The following is a 20,607-nucleotide window of genomic DNA, read 5'->3' as shown; positions in this document are numbered from 1 at the left end:
GGCATTTAGCCCTGCTTCGGGCAAGCAGCGCTAAATGCTGGAAGATTAATCGATATGATCAATAAAAATCAATACTGGAAATCGTTGTCAGTGATTTACCTGTTAGGGGACGTGACCTCAGTCATTAGGGGGTCTTATTATACCTACTATTGTTACTACTTGCCTTTTAGCTCCTCAGTATGCCCCAAAAAGTCCCCTCTTCAGGTGCTGTCCCTTAGCTCTTAGTAAATCTCTTAGTTAACCCTTCAGGCGCTGTCCCCTCTCTTTTTCCCTGTCACATCTTCACAATGCGGTCCTTACTTCCTCCCTTTAACCTTTCCCTGGACCCCTAATTCCATTTTTCTTTTCTTTTTTTAAATATGATAAATCGAACCAATAATTGGCCAACTAATCGTTAGCTGCGGCCCTACTATAATCACACATCTGATTTCCCAAACAGTATATTTTTCGCTGACAATTCCCTATAGTCATACATTTACTGACATGTATATGTATAAATGATGTGTAAATAAGTATAGCGATAATGGATGACAGATTGCAGTGGTCCCTCAAGTTACAATATTAATTGGTTCCAGGATGACCATTGTATGTTGAAACCATTGTATGTCGAGACCATAACTCTATGGAAACCTGGTAATTGGTTCTGAACCCCCAAAATGTCATCAAAAAATAGGAAAAAATGAGGATTAAAGAAAAATAAGTAGATTAATATAGATAAAGCAAATCCTTACATATAAAAGAAATAAAGATCTGCTGGGAGCTGTAATCACTGGTCTATGTAGATGACAGGAGCTTCTTCGTGGTCCTGTACAGTACAAGCAATGTCCTAAAAAAGTCAAATGGAGCCTCCCTTACCTGGTGTCCAAAGGAGCAGCTAACCACGGCACAGGTAAAGAGTAGTACAGAACATGTAGTACCACCCTGTACTGTAGGGGGCACTACCAGACAGGAATTCAGTGCATTCACTTCAGTAATACAGGGGTTTTACCAGTAAATGTCCATTCTGATTGGTCAGTTCTTCTGGCCATTGACGCGTTTCACAGACCTGGACTGTCTGTACATTGTATGTTGAGTCTGGTTTCAAGTTACAATGGTCCAGAAAAGGCCATTGTATGTTGAAACTATTGTATGTTGAGGCCATTGTAAGTTGAGGGATCACTGTACAATGTTTGACATATATTCAGCTGTAGCAATACTATGTAATGAATTTGATCATAAAGCTTTTATTACATCTGCAATCCTATACTATTTATGGCTCCATGTAAACCGGACCTAGGTGAACCATAAATTTACATTCATTTCTTCTCACCAGTTTTAACAATATTACAATATATCCACATTTTCTCTATATAGCACAAACACATGTAATTTACAGTCCTCTGTATTGGCAGTGCCAGGATAAAAAATGGCAGTCCTCGCGCGTAGGATGTCAGCTGACCCAGCGTTGCTTCTGCGCCTTGCGCTCTGTGAAGCCAGCGCTCCCTGTCTAGGCGGAGTGTGGACGTGGCAGAGCCTGAGAAGCCCAACTTTACGTCATTTCCGGTAGGAACTGGAGGCGACGCTTTCTGGAAGCGGACGGGAAGTGAGTGAAGGAGCCGGAACTGGAGGAGGTGAGCTGCCCTTATAGCTTCTGGGGTTCACGAAATCGGGACGGCTCTAGGGGCCAAGGTGGGGGCCACTGGCGGTGTAGGGAGCCTCGGTGCCGGTGGTGTCGTGTGCCATGTCAGTGTAGGGAGGCCGGAGGCAGTCACCTCACAGGCCTGTGGCGACAGGTGTGACTGCACCTGTATACGAGCTGCTGTCATAGAGATGGGCTCCGGTTCACTGACTCCACAGCCTTACTAGAGGGGCCAGAGATACCCCCTGTGACTGACAGGGTAATATTTACTATGTGCCCCAGTGACTGCCTGTCCTCACACACCTGGACTATAGGGGGGACTACAGGAACATACTGAGGGGTAATATTTACTATGTGCCCCAGTGACTGCCTGTCCTCACACACCTGGACTATAGGGGGGACTACAGGAACATACTGAGGGGTAATATTTACTATGTGCCCCAGTGACTGCCTGTCCTCACACCTGGACTATAGGGGGGACTACAGGAACATACTGAGGGGTAATATTTACTATGTGCCCCAGTGACTGCCTGTCCTCATACACCTGGACTATAGGGGGGACTACAGGAACATACTGAGGGGTAATATTTACTATGTGCCCCAGTGACTGCCTGTCCTCACACCTGGACTATAGGGGGGACTACAGGAACATACTGAGGGGGTAATATTTACTATGTGCCCCAGTGACTGCCTGTCCTCACACCTGGACTATAGGGGGGGACTACAGGAACATACTGAGGGGGTAATATTTACTATGTGCCCCAGTGACTGCCTGTCCTCACACACCTGAACTATAGGGGGGACTACAGGAACATACTGAGGGGGTAATATTTACTATGTGCCCCAGTGACTGCCTGTCCTCACACCTGGACTATAGGGGGGGACTACAGGAACATACTGAGGGGGTAATATTTACTATGTGCCCCAGTGACTGCCTGTCCTCACACACCTGAACTATAGGGGGGACTACAGGAACATACTGAGGGGGTAATATTTACTATGTGCCCCAGTGACTGCCTGTCCTCACACCTGGACTATAGGGGGGGACTACAGGAACATACTGAGGGGGTAATATTTACTATGTGCCCCAGTGACTGCCTGTCCCCACACACCTGGACTATAGGGGGGACTACAGGAACATACTGAGGGGGTAATATTTACTATGTGCCCCAGTGACTGCCTGTCCTCACACACCTGGACTATAGGGGGGACTACAGGAACATACTGAGGGGGTAATATTTACTATGTGCCCCAGTGACTGCCTGTCCTCACACACCTGGACTATAGGGGGGACTACAGGAACATACTGAGGGGTAATATTTACTATGTGCCCCAGTGACTGCCTGTCCTCACACCTGGACTATAGGGGGGGACTACAGGAACATACTGAGGGGGTAATATTTACTATGTGCCCCAGTGACTGCCTGTCCTCACACACCTGGAGTATAGGGGGGACTACAGGAACATACTGAGGGGTAATATTTACTATGTGCTCCAGTGACTGCCTGTCCTCACACACTTGGACTATAGGGGGGACTACAGGAACATACTGAGGGGTAATATTTACTATGTACCCCAGTGACTGCCTGTCCTCACACCTGGACTATAGGGGGGACTACAGGAACATACTGAGGGGTAATATTTACTATGTTCCCCAGTGACTGCCTGTCCTCACACCTGGACTATAGGGGGGGACTACAGGAACATACTGAGGGGTAATATTTACTATGTGCCCCAGTGACTGCCTGTCCTCACACACCTGGACTATAGGGGGGACTACAGGAACATACTGAGGGGGTAATATTTACTATGTGCCCCAGTGACTGCCTGTCCCCACACACCTGGACTATAGGGGGGACTACAGGAACATACTGAGGGGGTAATATTTACTATGTGCCCCAGTGACTGCCTGTCCCCACACACCTGGACTATAGGGGGGACTACAGGAACATACTGAGGGGTAATATTTACTATGTGCCCCAGTGACTGCCTGTCCTCACACCTGGACTATAGGGGGGACTACAGGAACATACTGAGGGGTAATATTTACTATGTGCTCCAGTGACTGCCTGTCCTCACACCTGGACTATAGGGGGGACTACAGGAACATACTGAGGGGTAATATTTACTATGTGCCCCAGTGACTGCCTGTCCTCACACCTGGACTATAGAGGGGACTACAGGAACATACTGAGGGGTAATATTTACTATGTGCCCCAGTGACTGCCTGTCCTCACACACCTGGACTATAGGGGGGACTACAGGAACATACTGTGGGGTAATATTTACTATGTGCCCCAGTGACTGCCTGTCCTCACACCTGGACTATAGAGGGGGACTACAGGAACATACTGAGGGGTAATATTTACTATGTGCCCCAGTGACTGCCTGTCCTCACACACTTGGACTATAGGGGGGACTACAGGAACATACTGAGGGGTAATATTTACTATGTACCCCAGTGACTGCCTGTCCTCACACCTGGACTATAGGGGGGACTACAGGAACATACTGAGGGGTAATATTTACTATGTTCCCCAGTGACTGCCTGTCCTCACACCTGGACTATAGGGGGGACTACAGGAACATACTGAGGGGTAATATTTACTATGTGCCCCAGTGACTGCCTGTCCTCACACACCTGGACTATAGGGGGGACTACAGGAACATACTGAGGGGGTAATATTTACTATGTGCCCCAGTGACTGCCTGTCCCCACACACCTGGACTATAGGGGGGACTACAGGAACATACTGAGGGGGTAATATTTACTATGTGCCCCAGTGACTGCCTGTCCCCACACACCTGGACTATAGGGGGGACTACAGGAACATACTGAGGGGTAATATTTACTATGTGCCCCAGTGACTGCCTGTCCTCACACCTGGACTATAGGGGGGACTACAGGAACATACTGAGGGGTAATATTTACTATGTGCTCCAGTGACTGCCTGTCCTCACACCTGGACTATAGGGGGGACTACAGGAACATACTGAGGGGTAATATTTACTATGTGCCCCAGTGACTGCCTGTCCTCACACCTGGACTATAGAGGGGACTACAGGAACATACTGAGGGGTAATATTTACTATGTGCCCCAGTGACTGCCTGTCCTCACACACCTGGACTATAGGGGGGACTACAGGAACATACTGTGGGGTAATATTTACTATGTGCCCCAGTGACTGCCTGTCCTCACACCTGGACTATAGAGGGGGACTACAGGAACATACTGAGGGGTAATATTTACTATGTGCCCCAGTGACTGCCTGTCCTCACACACCTGGAGTATAGGGGGGGACTACAGGAACATACTGAGGGGGTAATATTTACTATGTGCCCCAGTGACTGCCTGTCCTCACACACCTGGACTATAGGGGGGACTACAGGAACATACTGAGGGGTAATATTTACTATGTGCCCCAGTGACTGCCTGTCCTCACACACCTGGAGTATAGGGGGGGACTACAGGAACATACTGAGGGGGTAATATTTACTATGTGCCCCAGTGACTGCCTGTCCTCACACACCTGGACTATAGAGGGGACTACAGGAACATACTGAGGGGTAATATTTACTATGTGCCCCAGTGACTGCCTGTCCTCACACACCTGGAGTATAGGGGGGGACTACAGGAACATACTGAGGGGGTAATATTTACTATGTGCCCCAGTGACTGCCTGTCCTCACACACCTGGACTATAGGGGGGACTACAGGAACATACTGAGGGGTAATATTTACTATGTGCCCCAGTGACTGCCTGTCCTCACACACCTGGAGTATAGGGGGGGACTACAGGAACATACTGAGGGGGTAATATTTACTATGTGCCCCAGTGACTGCCTGTCCTCACACACCTGGAGTATAGGGGGGGACTACAGGAACATACTGAGGGGGTAATATTTACTATGTGCCCCAGTGACTGCCTGTCCCCATACACATGGAGTATAGAGGTGACTACTGGTACTTACTCACAGGGCTATATTTACTATGTGCTCCAGTGGCTGTATGCCCTGACATACATGGTGTATAGAGGTGACTACAGGAATATACTGACAGGCTGCGCTGCTTGTTGCTAGGAAACCGTGCACACTAACTGAGTGCCTAACTCACAAAAAGTATTCATTTGGAATTGAGAAGAACAGATAGAGTGCCTGATGGTTCCTGTAACCCTCACATAGCAGGGAGCTGTCATGTCTATAAATGTATATGTGTACATCGCTTCAAGAGCGTTTCCATCCAGATCAAGATTTTAGCCAACCCAGCAGTGGTCTTCAAACTGTGCCTCTCCAGATGTTGCAAAACTGCAGCTGCATGCTGAGAGGTGTCCTTTTCTAACAACTAGAAGGACACAGTTTGGAGCCTACTTAGAGCAGCATCTTGTGTAACTCAGACATATGGGCATCTTTTCGTTTGTTGTAGCAGTCACATTTGGAGAAGTTAAAACAGAAAGTTCATCTCTACTGGTTTTCACCTAAGATATCGCAATTCAGAAACATACATCACTAATATAAAGCTTTTACCTTTTTCATTGAAAACCCCAAACTTTTTAATAGGTGTGCTAATCTAGGAAATTTTGGAAAATGGTTGGTTAAAGTGGGTTTTTCCTTATTGTGTGTGCGCCTTCTTGTGCATGAAAAAATAAAAGTTGGCATACTCGCCTGTATTATCACCTGCTCCTGCTGTAACATTTTCCAGTTGCGGGGTACAAAAGTTGCAAATGTTTGACCATTTTTTTGCTCTTGAAAAAAAAGTTGCACATTTTTGCTCAGAGTATTGATAAATCCCCCCCCCTTCAGTTTTTCGACTCTAATTAGAAAAACCCTCATATAGCTGTAATCTGAGGAGTAAATCTCAGAATGGTGTCTCAACAATACTGTACACAAACATGGCTTGAGGATCTATGAATAAGCTATTATCCTGTCAAGCCTGTGCCACACTGCTCTGTATAGAGACTTTTGGTTTTGTTGTCTCTATATAGAACAGTGTGGCACAGGATAATAGCTTATTCATAGATCCTCAAGCCATGTTTGTGTACAGTATTGTTCAGACACCATTCATGTACTGAACTTTTTTGCAGTGTATCCACTGTATGATACTGAAATGGGGATAAAGTATTATAGTCATGGTAGTTGTCTTTTACATTTTACTTGTATGAATGAAAAGCTGGTAAAAAGGGTTATGTAGGTGGTGCCCACTGAGCTCACAATGAGTCCTGTCTTTAACTGGTAAGATGGTATCATAACACAATATTTTATTATTTTCTTAATGAAGAAGCATAACATTTCACAACCATCTCTAGAAAGCCCAAAATATTTTGTGAAAGTTACATTTTTCTGGTTGCATTGACTACCTGGCTGCAAGACTGTCTATCTCTAGGCATTCATAAAGATACAGGTAGGTTGTGTTGTAAATTTTGATAAGGCAGAAGTCTGGATGTTATAACCTTTTGTACATGTGACTTGATAAAAATTGTTAATGGAAAAACAGTAATCAATTATCAATGGGAAAGTGTGAGGTAGAAAATGGGTTGTATATGTTTTTATTTTCCCATATTGCTTGCTTTAAACAGGCTTGTCTCATGAAGTAAATATTTATTTATATACCTTATTGTAGTATCTGAATCTCAATGAAGGGCGTCATCTGCTCCAAATCCTCTTCCTGAGCTGGAGATGATTACATCAATGGGAACCATTTAAATGCCTGCCATGTAATCTTCCACCGGAAAAGATAGTTGTATGCCAAGGGTCTTGTGTCAGAAAATGTACATATTTTTTGTTACTTAACAACATTCTGTTTATGTCTCTGCAGAGAGAACCAGTCTGGGGATGTACACAAGATGAACGTAAACCAGCCTCATATAGCAACACCTTACATGCAGCCTCTGCCCCAAGGATACCAGCAGTCAGGCTATGGGGGACAACCAATGCCAGGGGGGCCTCAGTATCCGGGGTATAATGGGCCTGGGCATGGATACCCACAACAAGTTCCCTCCCAAGGTATTCCTGACCTTTAAAAGTTGTTCTTTTACTCTGTTGCAGAGAAATTTAGTTCAGGCCCTAAACACATGGCTTTATTTTCAATCTTTGTTGGTTCTGTGCATTTATTGCGGAGGTCTGAAGTAGATCTGTTCTAATGTCTAGCAAGGAATCCACAGACCTTACTTGGGCTCAAAGTACAGCCTTGTGACTTGGTCATTATTATGGCTAATATATGCCTCCATTGTAGAAGACATGTTGGTTTTAAGTCTAATATATTTAAAGGGGTACTCTGGTGGAAAAATGTTTTAATCAACTGGTGGCAGAAAGTTAAACACATTTGTAAATTGCTTCTATTTAAAAATCTCCTTCTAGTGCTTATCAGCTGCTGTATACAACAGAAGTTGTATACAGTGGTCCCTCAACATACGATATTACTTGGTTACAGGAGGACCATTGTATGTTGAAACCATTATATGTTGAGTACATACAGTCATGGCCGTAAATGTTGGCACCCCTGACATTTTTCAAATAAATGAGGTATTTCTCACAGAAAAGGATTGCAGTAACACATGTTTTGCTATACACATGTTTATTCCATTTGTGTGTATTGGAACTTAACCAAAAAAGGGAGAAAAAAAGCTAATTGGACGTAATGTCACACCAAACTCCAAAAATGGGCTGGACAAAATTATTGGCACCTTTAACTTAATATTTGGTTGCACACCCTTTGGAAAAAAATAACTGAAATCAGTTGCTTCCCATAACAATCAATAAGCTTCTTACACCTCTGTCAGAATGTTGGACCACTCTTCCTTTGCAAACTGCTCCAGGTCTCTCTTATTGGAAGGGCGCCTTTTCCCAACAGCAATTTTAAGATCTCTCCACAGGTGTTCAATGGGATTTGGATCTAGACTCATTGCTGGCCACTTCAGAACTCTCCAGCGCTTTGTTGCCATCCATTTGTTGCTTTTTTGAAGTATATTCGGGGTCATTGTCCTGCTGGAAGACCCAAGATCTTTAATGCAAACCCAGCTTTCTGACACTGCTGTACAGTGCGACCCAAAATCCGTTGGTAATCCTTAGATTTCATGATGCCTTGCACTCAGAGGCAGCAAAACAACCCCAAACCATCATTGAACCACCACCATATTTCACTGTAGGTACTGTGTTCTTTTCTTTGTAGGCCTCATTCAGTTTTCGGTAAACAGTAGAATGATGTGCTTTACCAAAAAGTTCTATCTTGGTCTCATCTGCCCACAAGACGTTTTCCCGTAAGGATTTTGGCTTACTCAAGTATATTTTGGCAAAATGTAGTCTTGCTTTTTTATGTCTCTGTGTCAGCAGTGGGTCCTCCTGGGTCTCCTGCCATAGCGTTTCATTTAAATGGGCACTGTCAGATACAAAAACTTTTGGTATGTTGTAAAATATGCAAAAACAATAGGTTTTGTAATTGCTTTCATTAGAAAATTTTCAGTATTTCATACTGAAAAAGCCAGTCAAACAACTGCCCCCCCTGCTTGGACACATACTAGTCCTGCTGTGTCCTTGCATCATGGACACACTTCCTTGATTGACAGCTGTGAGCGCAGGGCTCACAGACAGCTGGAGGAAAAATCCTCCCACTGTCAGCTTGTGTCCCGCTACTGTCAATGAGGACAAGCTGGGAGTTGTAGTTTTGCTAATGCTAGGGGAGATGTGAGCAGACCACATACTGAGGGAGGGGGCGGAGACCTGCACAGTGAGGACACGCCCCCTCCCTTTGAGAGGAATTCAGACTAGTGAGCTAATTTAAGTGTAATAAAAAAATAAATCAAGGTGCTAGACACATAAAAATTAGATGTACATGGTCAGGATTAGATACTAAGTGATAAATTGAAAAAAAAAATTTTTTTGGTTGGCTCTGACGGGTACGCTTTAAATGTCGACGGATAGTTTGCGTCGACACTGATGCTCCGTGAACCTGCAGTACAGCCTGAATATCTTTGGAACTTGTTTGGGGCTGCTTATCCACCATCTGGACTATCCTTTGTTGACACCTTTCATCAATTTTTCTCTTCTGTCCACGCCCAGGGTGATTAGCTACAGTGCCATGGGTTGCAAACTTCTTAATAATTTTGAGCACTGTGGACAAAGGCAAATCTAGATCTCTGGAGATGGACTTGTAACCTTGAGATTGTTGACATTTTTTCCCACAATTTTAGTTCTCAAGTCATCAGACAGTTCTCTTCTCCTCTTTTTGTTCATGCTTAGTGTGGCACACAGACGCACAATGCAAAGACTAAGTGAACTTCTCTCCTTTTTATCTGCTTTCAGGTGTGATTTTTATATTGTCCACACCTGTTGTCTCAGGTGAGTTTATAGGAGCATCACATGCTTGAAGCAATATTATTTTTCCACAATTTTAAAATGGTGCCAATAATTTTGGCCAGCCCATGTGTAACTGTAATCCTTTTCTGTGAGAAATACTTCATTTTCTTGAAAAATGTCAGGGGTGCCAACATTTACGGCCATGACTGTATCTCTATGGAAAACTGGTAATTGGTTCCAGGACGACCATTGTATGTTGAGTGTGTGTAGGTCCATAAGATTAAAATGATACCCAACTTATATAGGTTTGATTTTGTTTTACTTCTGTAGACAAATTCTGTGTGCACATAATTTAGTATGTTTAAAAATTTCCTCTTCTGACCCCTATAACTTTTTAGATTTTTCCGTTTATGGGGATTTGTGAGGGCTCATTTTTTGCGCTGTGGTCTTTAGTTTTATCGGTACCATTTTTGTTTTAATGGGACTTTTTGATCGCTTGTTATTAAAAAAAAAAATTTAGGGTATATGAAGTGACCAAAAATACGCAATTTTGGACTTTGGTATTTTTATGTATACACAGTCATTGACCATGCGGTTTAATTAACATTATATTGTTATAGTTCGGACATTTGCACACGCAGCGATACCACATATGTTTATTTTATAAACATATGTTACATATGTTTATTTTTATCTCCCATAGAGATACATGGAGGAAGCATGCTGGCCGTGACATCATGCTGCGGCCGGCATGCCTCCTGCACAGGAGACCCGTGGCCCCGTGCAGGGTGTCCCAGCAATTGGTCCCCCCCAACGATCAAACACTTATCCCCTATCCTGTGGATAGGGGATAAGTTGTCTCTTGCTGCAGATGTCCTTTAAAGGGTACCTCTCATCAAAAAAAACTTTTGATATATTATAGATTAATGTATGCAGAATAACTTTACAATTGCATGTTATTAAAAAATATGCTTCTTTCTATTTAATTTTCCACTTTGAAGAAATGACCACTAGGGGTCTCCCTGCCAGTCCTGGCAGCAAGCATTTCAGACTCATGCTGGAGTCCTAAACACTACGAGCTGCCAGTCTGCTTTGTTCACAAAGGAGAACACTCAGAGCTGCCAGCCTGCTTTGTTCACAGCCTGTTTGGCTGTGAACAAAGCAGACTGGCAGCTCTGAGTGTTTAGGACTCCAGCATGAGTCAGAAATGCTTGCTGACAGGACTGATCGGGAAAAATACAATAGAAAGAAGCATATTTTTCATTAACATACTATTGGAAAGTTATTCAACATTCATTAATCTAAAATATATCAAAAGTTTATTTGATGAGAGGTACCCTTTAATGATTTTTTTTTTTTTTTTTAAGCTTTTGTTAAAAAGCGATCCAAAGGGTTAATAGCCGGCCGCGGCGATCACTGCATGTTGGCTATTAACGGCAGCCCCCAGCTACAGGAATCAGCTGGCGGCTGGCCAGTATGGCGCGGACTTGAGTCAAGAGCCTGCACCATACACTGGTTGCTGTCTCCTTAAACGGCAACAGGTTAAACCGCTATCCAGCGGCTGCTGATGCAGCTTTTGCGATTGCTCTGACACGATTGCTGCCTTCAACATACGTTGGACTCTGAGAGACCATCGTATGTTGTAAGGATCGTGTGTCGGGGTACCACTAGTACTTTTCAGTCTGTCCACAGTGCTCTCTGCTGACACCCATGTCAGGAACTTTCCAGGGCAGGAGAGATTTTCTGTAGGGATTTGTTCCTACACTGGACAATTCCTGACATGGACAGAGGTGTCGGCAGAGAGCACTGTCCATGTCGGACAGAAATGAACCATACAACTACCTCTGTAGTACAAAGCAGCTGTACTGGAAGGATTAAAAGTGTACCTGTTGTCAACAAACACTTTTTATATAATGTAGATAATACCATTATATGTATACTTGTAATATACATTGATAAAAAATTGTGTATATTTTTAGGTGAAAAAATGCTGTCCCTGCAGCTATTGCCTGTGTGTCTCTATGAGGAGTCCAAAAACAGGAAGTGAGGGTAGGACAAGCAGGGCTCTGTGCAGGCTCCTGGCTTGTCAATCATTCTGATGCTTGAGCCAGGAACATGTTAAAGAGCCTCAGTGCACACTGTCCTGCTTTTCCTTACTGCACAGAGCCCTGCTTGTCCATCCTCACTTCCTGTATTTGGACTCTTCATAGATTCTAACATACAATACCTGCAGCAGGGACAAAAATATACACATTTTTTAACCAATGGTATTATCTACATATAATGGTATTATATAAAATGTTTTTGTTGACGACAGGTACACTTTAACCCCTTAAGGACTCAGCCCATTTTGGCCTTAAGGACTCAGACAATTTAATTTTTACGTTTTCATTTTTTCCTCCTCGCCTTCTAAAAATCATAACTCTTTTATATTTTCATCCACAGACTAGTATGAGGGCTTGTTTTTTGCGCGACCAGTTGTCCTTTGTAATGACATAACTCATTATATCATAAAATGTATGGCGCAACCAAAAAACACTATTTTTGTGGGGAAATTAAAACGAAAAACGCAATTTTGCTAATTTTGGAAGGTTTCGTTTTCACGCCGTACAATTTATGATAAAAATGACGTGTGTTCTTTATTCTGAGGGTCAATATGATTAAAATGATACCCATTATTACATACTTTTCTATTATTGTTGCGCTTAAAAAAAATCACAAACTTTTTAACCAAATTAGTACGTTTATAATCCCTTTATTTTGATGACCTATAACTTTTTTATTTTTCTGTATAAGCGGCGGTATGGGGTCTCATTTTTTGCGCCATGATCTGTACTTTTTTTTTATACCACATTTGCATATAAAAAACTTTTAATACATTTTTTATAATTTTTTTTTAATAAAATGCATTAAAAAAGAATGAATTTTTGACTTTTTTTTTTTTCGTTCACGCCGTTCACCGTACGGGATCATTAACATTTTATTTTAATAGTTCGGACATTTACGCACGCGGCGATACCAAATATGTCTATAAAAAATTTTTTTTACGCTTTTTGGGGGTTAAATAGGAAAAACGGACGTTTTACTTTTTTTATTGGGGGAGGGGATTTTTCACTTTTTTTTTACTTTTACATTTTTTACATTTTTTTTTTACACTTGAATAGTCCCCATAGGGGACTATTCATAGCAATACCATGATTGCTAATACTGATCTGTTCTATGTATAGGACATAGAACAGATCAGTGTTTTCGGTCATCTTCTGCTCTGGTCTGCTCGATCACAGACCAGAGCAGGAGACGCCGGGAGCCGCACGGAGGAAGGAGAGGGGACCTCCGTGCTGCGTTATGAATGATCGGATCCCCGCAGCAGCGCTGCGGGCGAACCGATCATTCATTCAAATCGCACACTGCCGCAGATGCCGGGATCTGTATTGATCCCGGCACCTGAGGGGTTAATGGCGGACGACCGCGAGATCGCGGGCGTCGGCCATTGCCGGCGGGTCCCTGGCTGCGATCAGCAGCCGGGATCAGCCGCGCATGACACGGGCATCGCTCCGATGCCCGCGGTTATGCTTAGGACGTAAATCTACGTCCTGGTGCGTTAAGTACCACCGCACCAGGACGTACATTTACGTCCTGCGTCCTTAAGGGGTTAAGGATTTAAATTTACATTTTTTTGCACCAGTCGATAAAAAATACACTGGAGTACCCCTTTATTTATGAACTTTGTCATTCAGTTTCTGTACTTAAATTGCATAAGAGAAGCTTTTTATAGATGATGTTCCTAGTACAGGGTAACAAATGCCTGCTTTCTTACAGTTGCTGTCCATATTAATAGCGTAATTTCATGTTCTTAGTTGTGAGACTAAAGTAAGGGCAGGGCTTTATAGGGCTTTTGATCTTGAATTCATACATCCCTCCCATTAATTAGCGTTGAGATATCAGACTTAAAAAAGATATAGAAATGAGGTATTGGAGCCCACTGGGCATTTCTCTTGGCAGATATATTACAGGGGGAGGTGGGGGTTAAAGTGACCTGTGCACAGAGGGGAGTGCCTAACTTGTCAAGAGGCTGCTGGACTCTAGCAGGCGAACCTAGTAAGCTCCAAGCCCGAATTTGCATGTCTTTTTATACTCTCAAATCTCTGTACTGGAGGGGGCAGTTAATTAAGGAGACATATATATGGATTCTGGTTTAACATCCATGCCTTTTCTTTATACCTTAAAAACCCACTGACATGTCTTTTTAAACAGGCATGTGCTTTTAATCCCTTAAGGACCACAGGTTTTTCAGTTTTTGCACTTTCGTTTTTTCTTCATCATCTTCTAAAAATCATAACTCTTTCAATTTTGCACCTACAGACTCATATGAGGGTTATTTTTTGCGCCACCAATTGTACTTTGTAATGACATCAATCATGTCACCACAAAATTTACAGTGAACCCAGAAAAAAAATATTTGTGGGGCAAAAATTGGGGGAAAAAAACTTCATTTTGTAAGCTTTGGGGGCTTCCGATTCTACGCAGTGCACTTTTCCCTAAAAATGGCACCTTATCTTTATTCTGTAGGTTCATACGGTTACAATGATACCCAATTTATATAGGTTTTTCTTAATTTTACTACTTTTACCACGCATACAAACAACATATGTTTATTTTTATTTAAATGGGAAAAGGGAGGGTGATTCTAACTTTTATATAGGAAGGGGTTAAATGACATTCACTTTTCTTTTTCTTGTAAACAATTTTTACACTTTTTTTTTAGTTTTTTTTTTAGCCCCCATAGGAGACTATTACTTGCAATACTTTGATTGCGTACACTGTTCAATGCTATGCCATGGAGCGAGGTAATGCATCTCCCGCTGTCCTCTCAGATGGTGTCTAAAGGGTTAATACCGGACATCAGCCCAATCAGCGATGTCCGGTATTAACTGTGGGTCCTGGTTACCGATAGCAACCGGTACCCAGCAGATACGAAGCACGCTCAGCTTCTGAGCACACTTCACTTTACGGAAGCCGGCCATGAACGTAAATGTACATAAGTGGTCATTAAGGGGTTAAAGACGTTTTCCCATCTTTAAAAAAAAAAAAAAAAAAAAAAAATGGCTTCTCTGGCATCTCCAGCGTGCTTGCAGGCATCTTCGATGGTCAGCTGTGTTACACAGTTTGTATAAAAACTTGAAGAAAAAGAGAAATCCATTGCAGGATGGATGCAATGCATGAGTCCTTTCTTTCCATAAAAATCAACGATAGTGGTGCATCATGGAGTCCTGCTTATCGAGTGTGTACCACCCCAGTCATGAATACAACAACAATTAGTTGACCATTACCCTCGACCACCTTAACCTCTTAACAATGAAGGGTGTAAATATATGTCCTGGTGAGGTGGTACTTCCCGCACCAGGATGTACATTTACGTCCTAAGCATAACCGAGGGCATCGGAGCGATGCCCGGATCATGTGCGGCAGGTCCCGGCTGCTGATAGCAGCCAGGGACCTGCCGGTAATAGCGGACATCCGCGTGCCCGCCATTAACCCCTCAGATGCCGTGATCAATACAGATCACGGCATCTGCAGCATCGCGGTAACATAAATGGATGATCGGATCACCCGGAGCGCTGCTGCGGCGATCCGATCATCCAGCACGGCAGACGACGGTCACTGCAGTGTCCCCGCGGCCCTAGCGCCGACTGATTCAGCCGGCGCTGGCCGCACTCGGAATCTACGAGCGGAAATTTTATGCCCAGAGATTCCGTAGTCTGAACCTAGCCTATTAGTAATCGAATGATTGCTATAAATAGTCCCCTATGGGGACTATTAAAGTGTAAAAATAAAAGTAAAAAAAAAAATAGGGAAAAAAAATGTGAAAAACTCCCTCCCCCAATAAAAACGTAAATTGTTCCATTTTCCCTATTTCACCCCCAAAAAGTGTTAAAAAAATATTTTATATACATATTTGGCATCGCCGCATGCATAAATATCTTAATATTAAAATATTAATGATACTGTACGGTGAACGGCGTGAATGTAAAAACAAAAATCCAAAATAGCTGCTTTTTCCCAAATTTTTTTTATAAAAAATGTATTAAGTTTTATATAAGCAAATATGGTATCAATAAACAGTACAGATCACAGTGCAAAAAATGAGCCCTCATACCGCTGCTTATACGGAAAAATGAAAAAGTTATAGGTCTTCAACGGGGGATCTTAAAGGACATCTGCAGTGCTGGGCAAAAAAACTTTTTTTTACCTCATTTAATAGGTCTTTGAAAGACCTTTCCAACGATGTCTCCCCCATCAAAATTGGCCCAGTCGTTCTCCCGTTATCAGCACACGAATTACGGAGGAGAAGTGAAAATAAAACTACATCTCCCATCATGCCTTGTGCTTACTTCCTGTAAGCTGCTGCCCTCCCCCTGTTCTATCCCCCGAGCAAATTATTATATTGTAACGCCCACATCTCCCTTCCCTATGCATACACCCTCCCCTTCTGCTCATCTCCCCCTCCCCATGCTGGCTCCTGTCCAGTGATGAAACAGGCTGCCTCCGTGCTCACTGTAGTGTGGGCACTGGAGAGTGGATAGTGAAAGTAAAAATGGTAAAAAAAACAACATAATTGTTTGTCTATAAAACTGTCCTGATAGGGGTCCCTCCATCTTTTTCACAACTACAACTCCAAGCATGCCCAGTTATTTTATATGCTGTTCGGGCATGCTGGGAATTCCAGTGGTGCCTCCAGCTGTTGCAAGACTACAAATCCCAGCATGCCCTGACAGCTTTCTGCTGTATGTGCATGCTTGGAGTTGCAGAGGTGACTCCAGCTGTTGTAAGACTATACTTCCAAGCATGCCGTGTCAGCTTTCTGCTGTTTGAGTGTATAAAGGAGTTGTAGTTCACCAACACCTCTACTGTATCAGGAGACTCCTGGGAGTTGTAGTTCACCAACACCTCTACTGTATCAGGAGACTCCTGGGAGTTGTAGTTCACCAACACCTCTACTGTATCAGGAGACTCCTGGGAGTTGTAGTTCACCAACACCTCTACTGTATCAGGAGACTCCTGGGAGTTGTAGTTCACCAACACCTCTACTGTATCAGGAGACTCCTGGGAGTTGTAGTTCACCAACACCTATATTGTATCTCTGTAGTCTCCTGGGAGTTGTAGTTCACCAACACCTCTATTGTATCTCTGTAGTCTCCTGGGAGTTGTAGTTCACCAACACCTCTATTGTATCTCTGTAGTCTCCTGGGAGTTGTAGTTCACCAACACCTCTATTGTATCTCTGTAGTCTCCTGGCTGGGAGTTGTAGTTCACCAACACCTGTATTGTATCTCTGTAGTCTCCTGGGAGTTGTAGTTCACCAACACCTCTATTGTATCTCTGTAGTCTCCTGGGAGTTGTAGTTCACCAACACCTCTATTGTATCTCTGTAGTCTCCTGGCTGCGAGTTGTAGTTCACCAACACCTCTATTGTATCTCTGTAGTCTCCTGGCTGCGAGTTGTAGTTCACCAACACCTCTATTGTATCTCTGTAGTCTCCTGGCTGCGAGTTGTAGTTCACCAACACCTGTATTGTATCTCTGTAGTCTCCTGGATGTTGTAGTTCACCAACACCTCTATTGTATCTCTGTAGTCTCCTGGGTGTTGTAGTTCACCAACACCTCTATTGTATCTCTGTAGCTTCCTGGGAGTTGTATGTCACCAACACCTCTATTGTATCTCTGTAGTCTCCTGGGTGTTGTAGTTCACCAACACCTCTATTGTATCTCTGTAGTCTCCTGGGTGTTGTAGTTCACCAACACCTATATTGTATCTCTGTAGTCTCCTGGGGGTTGTAGTTCACCAACACCTCTATTGTATCTCTGTAGTCTCCTGGGTGTTGTAGTTCACCAACACCTCTATTGTATCTCTGTAATCTCCTGGGAGTTGTAGTTCATACACCAGTGTTTCCCAACCAGGGTTCCTCCAGATGTTGCAAAACTACTACTCCCAGCATTCCCTGGTTGGAAAACACTGGCATACACACACACATAACAGGGACTACAACTCCCAGCATGTGTCATTCAGTAGTCCCCCTCCCCCCTCTCACACACAGAATCAGTATGATATTTATTCCCTGTAGTCTATACACCACCAGCCCGTGCAGTGTAATATGTCTCCTTCACACACACGTCCTCCCCTCCCTGCTCTGTGGTTTGCTCTGTTTCCCCCATGAAAACTTGAAACCTCCCGGTGATAAGTGAGGTCCTATGTAGACAGAGCAGGGAGGAGCTGTGGACGTCCTCATTCTCCCCCTGCTTGAATCTTACAGATAGGGGCGTTTCTGAGGATGAGCCTATGGCTGCCTCAGAAAGCACCCGCTCATGCATATGCATAAGAGGGAGGACCTGACAGAGGCTAGGGGGGGGAGCACAAACACTGCTGGGAGGAAGAGATCTCCGTCCCCAAGATGGCGGCTGCAATGTAATGAATAGGGGACGGACGCAGGACTACTGGGCTATGCTGGCAACTCTAATATCTCAGAAACAGCTGCATATAGGTAAATAGAACTAATTGACTGAATTGTATAACTTTTGTTTGGGGAACATTTGGGCAGGGATTTTTGACCACTACAGTTGTCCTTTAAACGTACTAATTTGGTTAAAAAGTTTGTGATTTTTTTTTTTTTAAGCGCAACAGTAATAGAAAAGTATGTTATCATGGGTATCCTTTTAATCGTATTGACCCAAAGAAAGAACACACGTCATTTTTACCATAAATTGTACGGCGTGAAAACGAAACCTTCCAAAATTAGCAAAATTGCGGCTTTCTTTTTAATTTCCCCACACAAATAGTATTTTTTTGGTTGCGCCATACATTTTATGGTAAAGTGAGTGATGGCATTACAATGGACAACTGGTCGCACAAAAAACAAGTCCTCATACTAATATAAAAGAGTTATGATTTTTTGAAGGCGAGGAGGAAAAAACGAAAACGTTAAAATAAAATTGTCTGAGTTCTTAAGGCCCAAATGGGCAGCGTCCTTAAGGGGTTAAAGGGGTACTCCGGTGGAAAATATACATATATATTTTTTTTTAAAATCAACTGGTGCCAGACAGTTAAACAGATTTGTAAATTACTTGTATTAAAAAATCTTAATCTTTCCAGTACTTTTTAGGGGCTGTATACTACAGAGGAAATGCTTTTCTTTTTGGATTTCTCTTCTTTCACGACCACAGTGCTTTCTGCTGACCTCTGCTGTCCATTTTAGGAACTGTCTAAAGAAGCATATGTTTGCTATTGGGATTTTCTCCTGCTCTTGACAGTTCCTAAAATGGACAGCAGAGGTCAGCAGAGAGCACTGTGGTCGTGACATCAGAGAAATCCAAAAAGAAAAGCATTTCCTCTGTAGTATACAGCTAAAGTACTGCAAGGATTAAGATTTTTTAATAGAAGTCATTTACAAATCTGTTTAACTTTGTGGCACCAGTTGATTTAAAAAAAAGTTTTCCACCGGAGGACCCCTTTAGGTGTCTGACTCTTTCCTCTGCACATACAGGGCTCTGCTCCAGCCTGAATACAACTTTAGAAATGTTGAAGCAATGTCCAAACCGGTATGAGTAATAGCTTACTTTTCAGTTTAATTAATATTGCAGTACAGCAAGTGAAAATGGGTTCAGCCTCAATGCATTTCTGATGTCTTTACACATGAAAAAAATGTGATGTACACATGTAGGGAAATTTATTTCCAGAGGAAATATTTATTTATTTCCAGAGGAAAAGTTGTCCAGTTGCCCATAGCAACCAATCAGAGAACTTCTTTCATTTTTCAGAAGCCTTTTAACAAATTAAAGCAATCTGATTGGTTGCTATGGGCAACTCGGCAACTTCCCCTGACAGGTTTTGATAAATCTCCCCCAGGATGTCTACATCAGAAATGCGTGTGGGCTGAACCCATTGTCAAGTGTTTACTGTAATTTTAATGGAACAGGAAAAAAAAAAAAAAAGCTATCTTCTAAGATTCATCCCGGACTGGACATCCTTTCCATTTTACAACCTGTAAAGTACACAAAGTGGGACAAAGAACAGAATGGAGCTGCCCTCACCTAGTGTTCAAGGGATCTGCTCCTCTTGGCCTAGGCAAAGAGCAAAATAGGACATGAAGCGCTGCAATTAGAGATGAGCGAACTTACAGTAAATTCGATTCGTCACGAACTTATCGGCTCGGGAGTTGATGACTTTTCCTGCATAAATTAGTTCAGCTTTCAGGTGCTCCGGTGGGCTGGAAAAGGTGGATACAGTCCTAGGAGACTCTTTCCTAGGACTGTATCCACCTTTTCCAGCCCACCGGAGCACCTGAAGGCTGAACTAATTTACGCAGGATAAGTCATCAACTCCCGAGCCGATAAGTTCGTGACAAATCGAATTTACTGTAAGATCGCTCATCTCTAGCTGCAATGCATCCTAGAGAGATGCTACTAGTCAGACAATCAGTGCGTGCACTTCAGTAATCTGGGTATTTTAGCAGTAAAATATCCATTCTAATTGTTATATCGTCCATCCATCCATACGGTCCACTGATCTGGCTTGTCTGTAGAATTCTATGTTGAGTGGTTTAGAGTTATAATGGTCCAGGAAAGACCAACATTGTAAATTGAGCGATCACTGTATATGCATAACATTAATACTGAATTTTTAACAGAATTTGTGTGTGTACCTA

General features: G+C 43.1%; 1 protein-coding gene across 5 annotated transcripts in view; it reads left to right on the top strand.

Moving 5' to 3' along the window:
• SEC24C (SEC24 homolog C, COPII coat complex component) overlaps nt 1-20,607 on the top strand; it is a 115,957-nt gene that overhangs the window by 25,554 nt on the left and 69,796 nt on the right. For 3 of the 5 annotated variants that reach the window (XM_056530666.1, XM_056530665.1, XM_056530662.1), the window contains exons 1-2: nt 1,472-1,610; nt 7,432-7,619. In XM_056530666.1, coding sequence (XP_056386641.1) covers nt 7,460-7,619 — 160 coding nt within the window. In that variant the 5' untranslated portion in view covers nt 1,472-1,610; nt 7,432-7,459. Of the gene's footprint in view, nt 1-1,471; nt 1,611-6,996; nt 7,018-7,431; nt 7,620-20,607 lie in introns of those variants that run through there. The other 2 variants (XM_056530664.1, XM_056530663.1) reach the window with 2 other exon arrangements.

The sequence above is a fragment of the Hyla sarda genome, chromosome 7, assembly GCF_029499605.1.
Source record: "Hyla sarda isolate aHylSar1 chromosome 7, aHylSar1.hap1, whole genome shotgun sequence".
NCBI classification, from domain to species: Eukaryota; Metazoa; Chordata; class Amphibia; order Anura; family Hylidae; genus Hyla; species Hyla sarda.
This window is presented reverse-complemented; position numbering and strand designations above follow the sequence as displayed.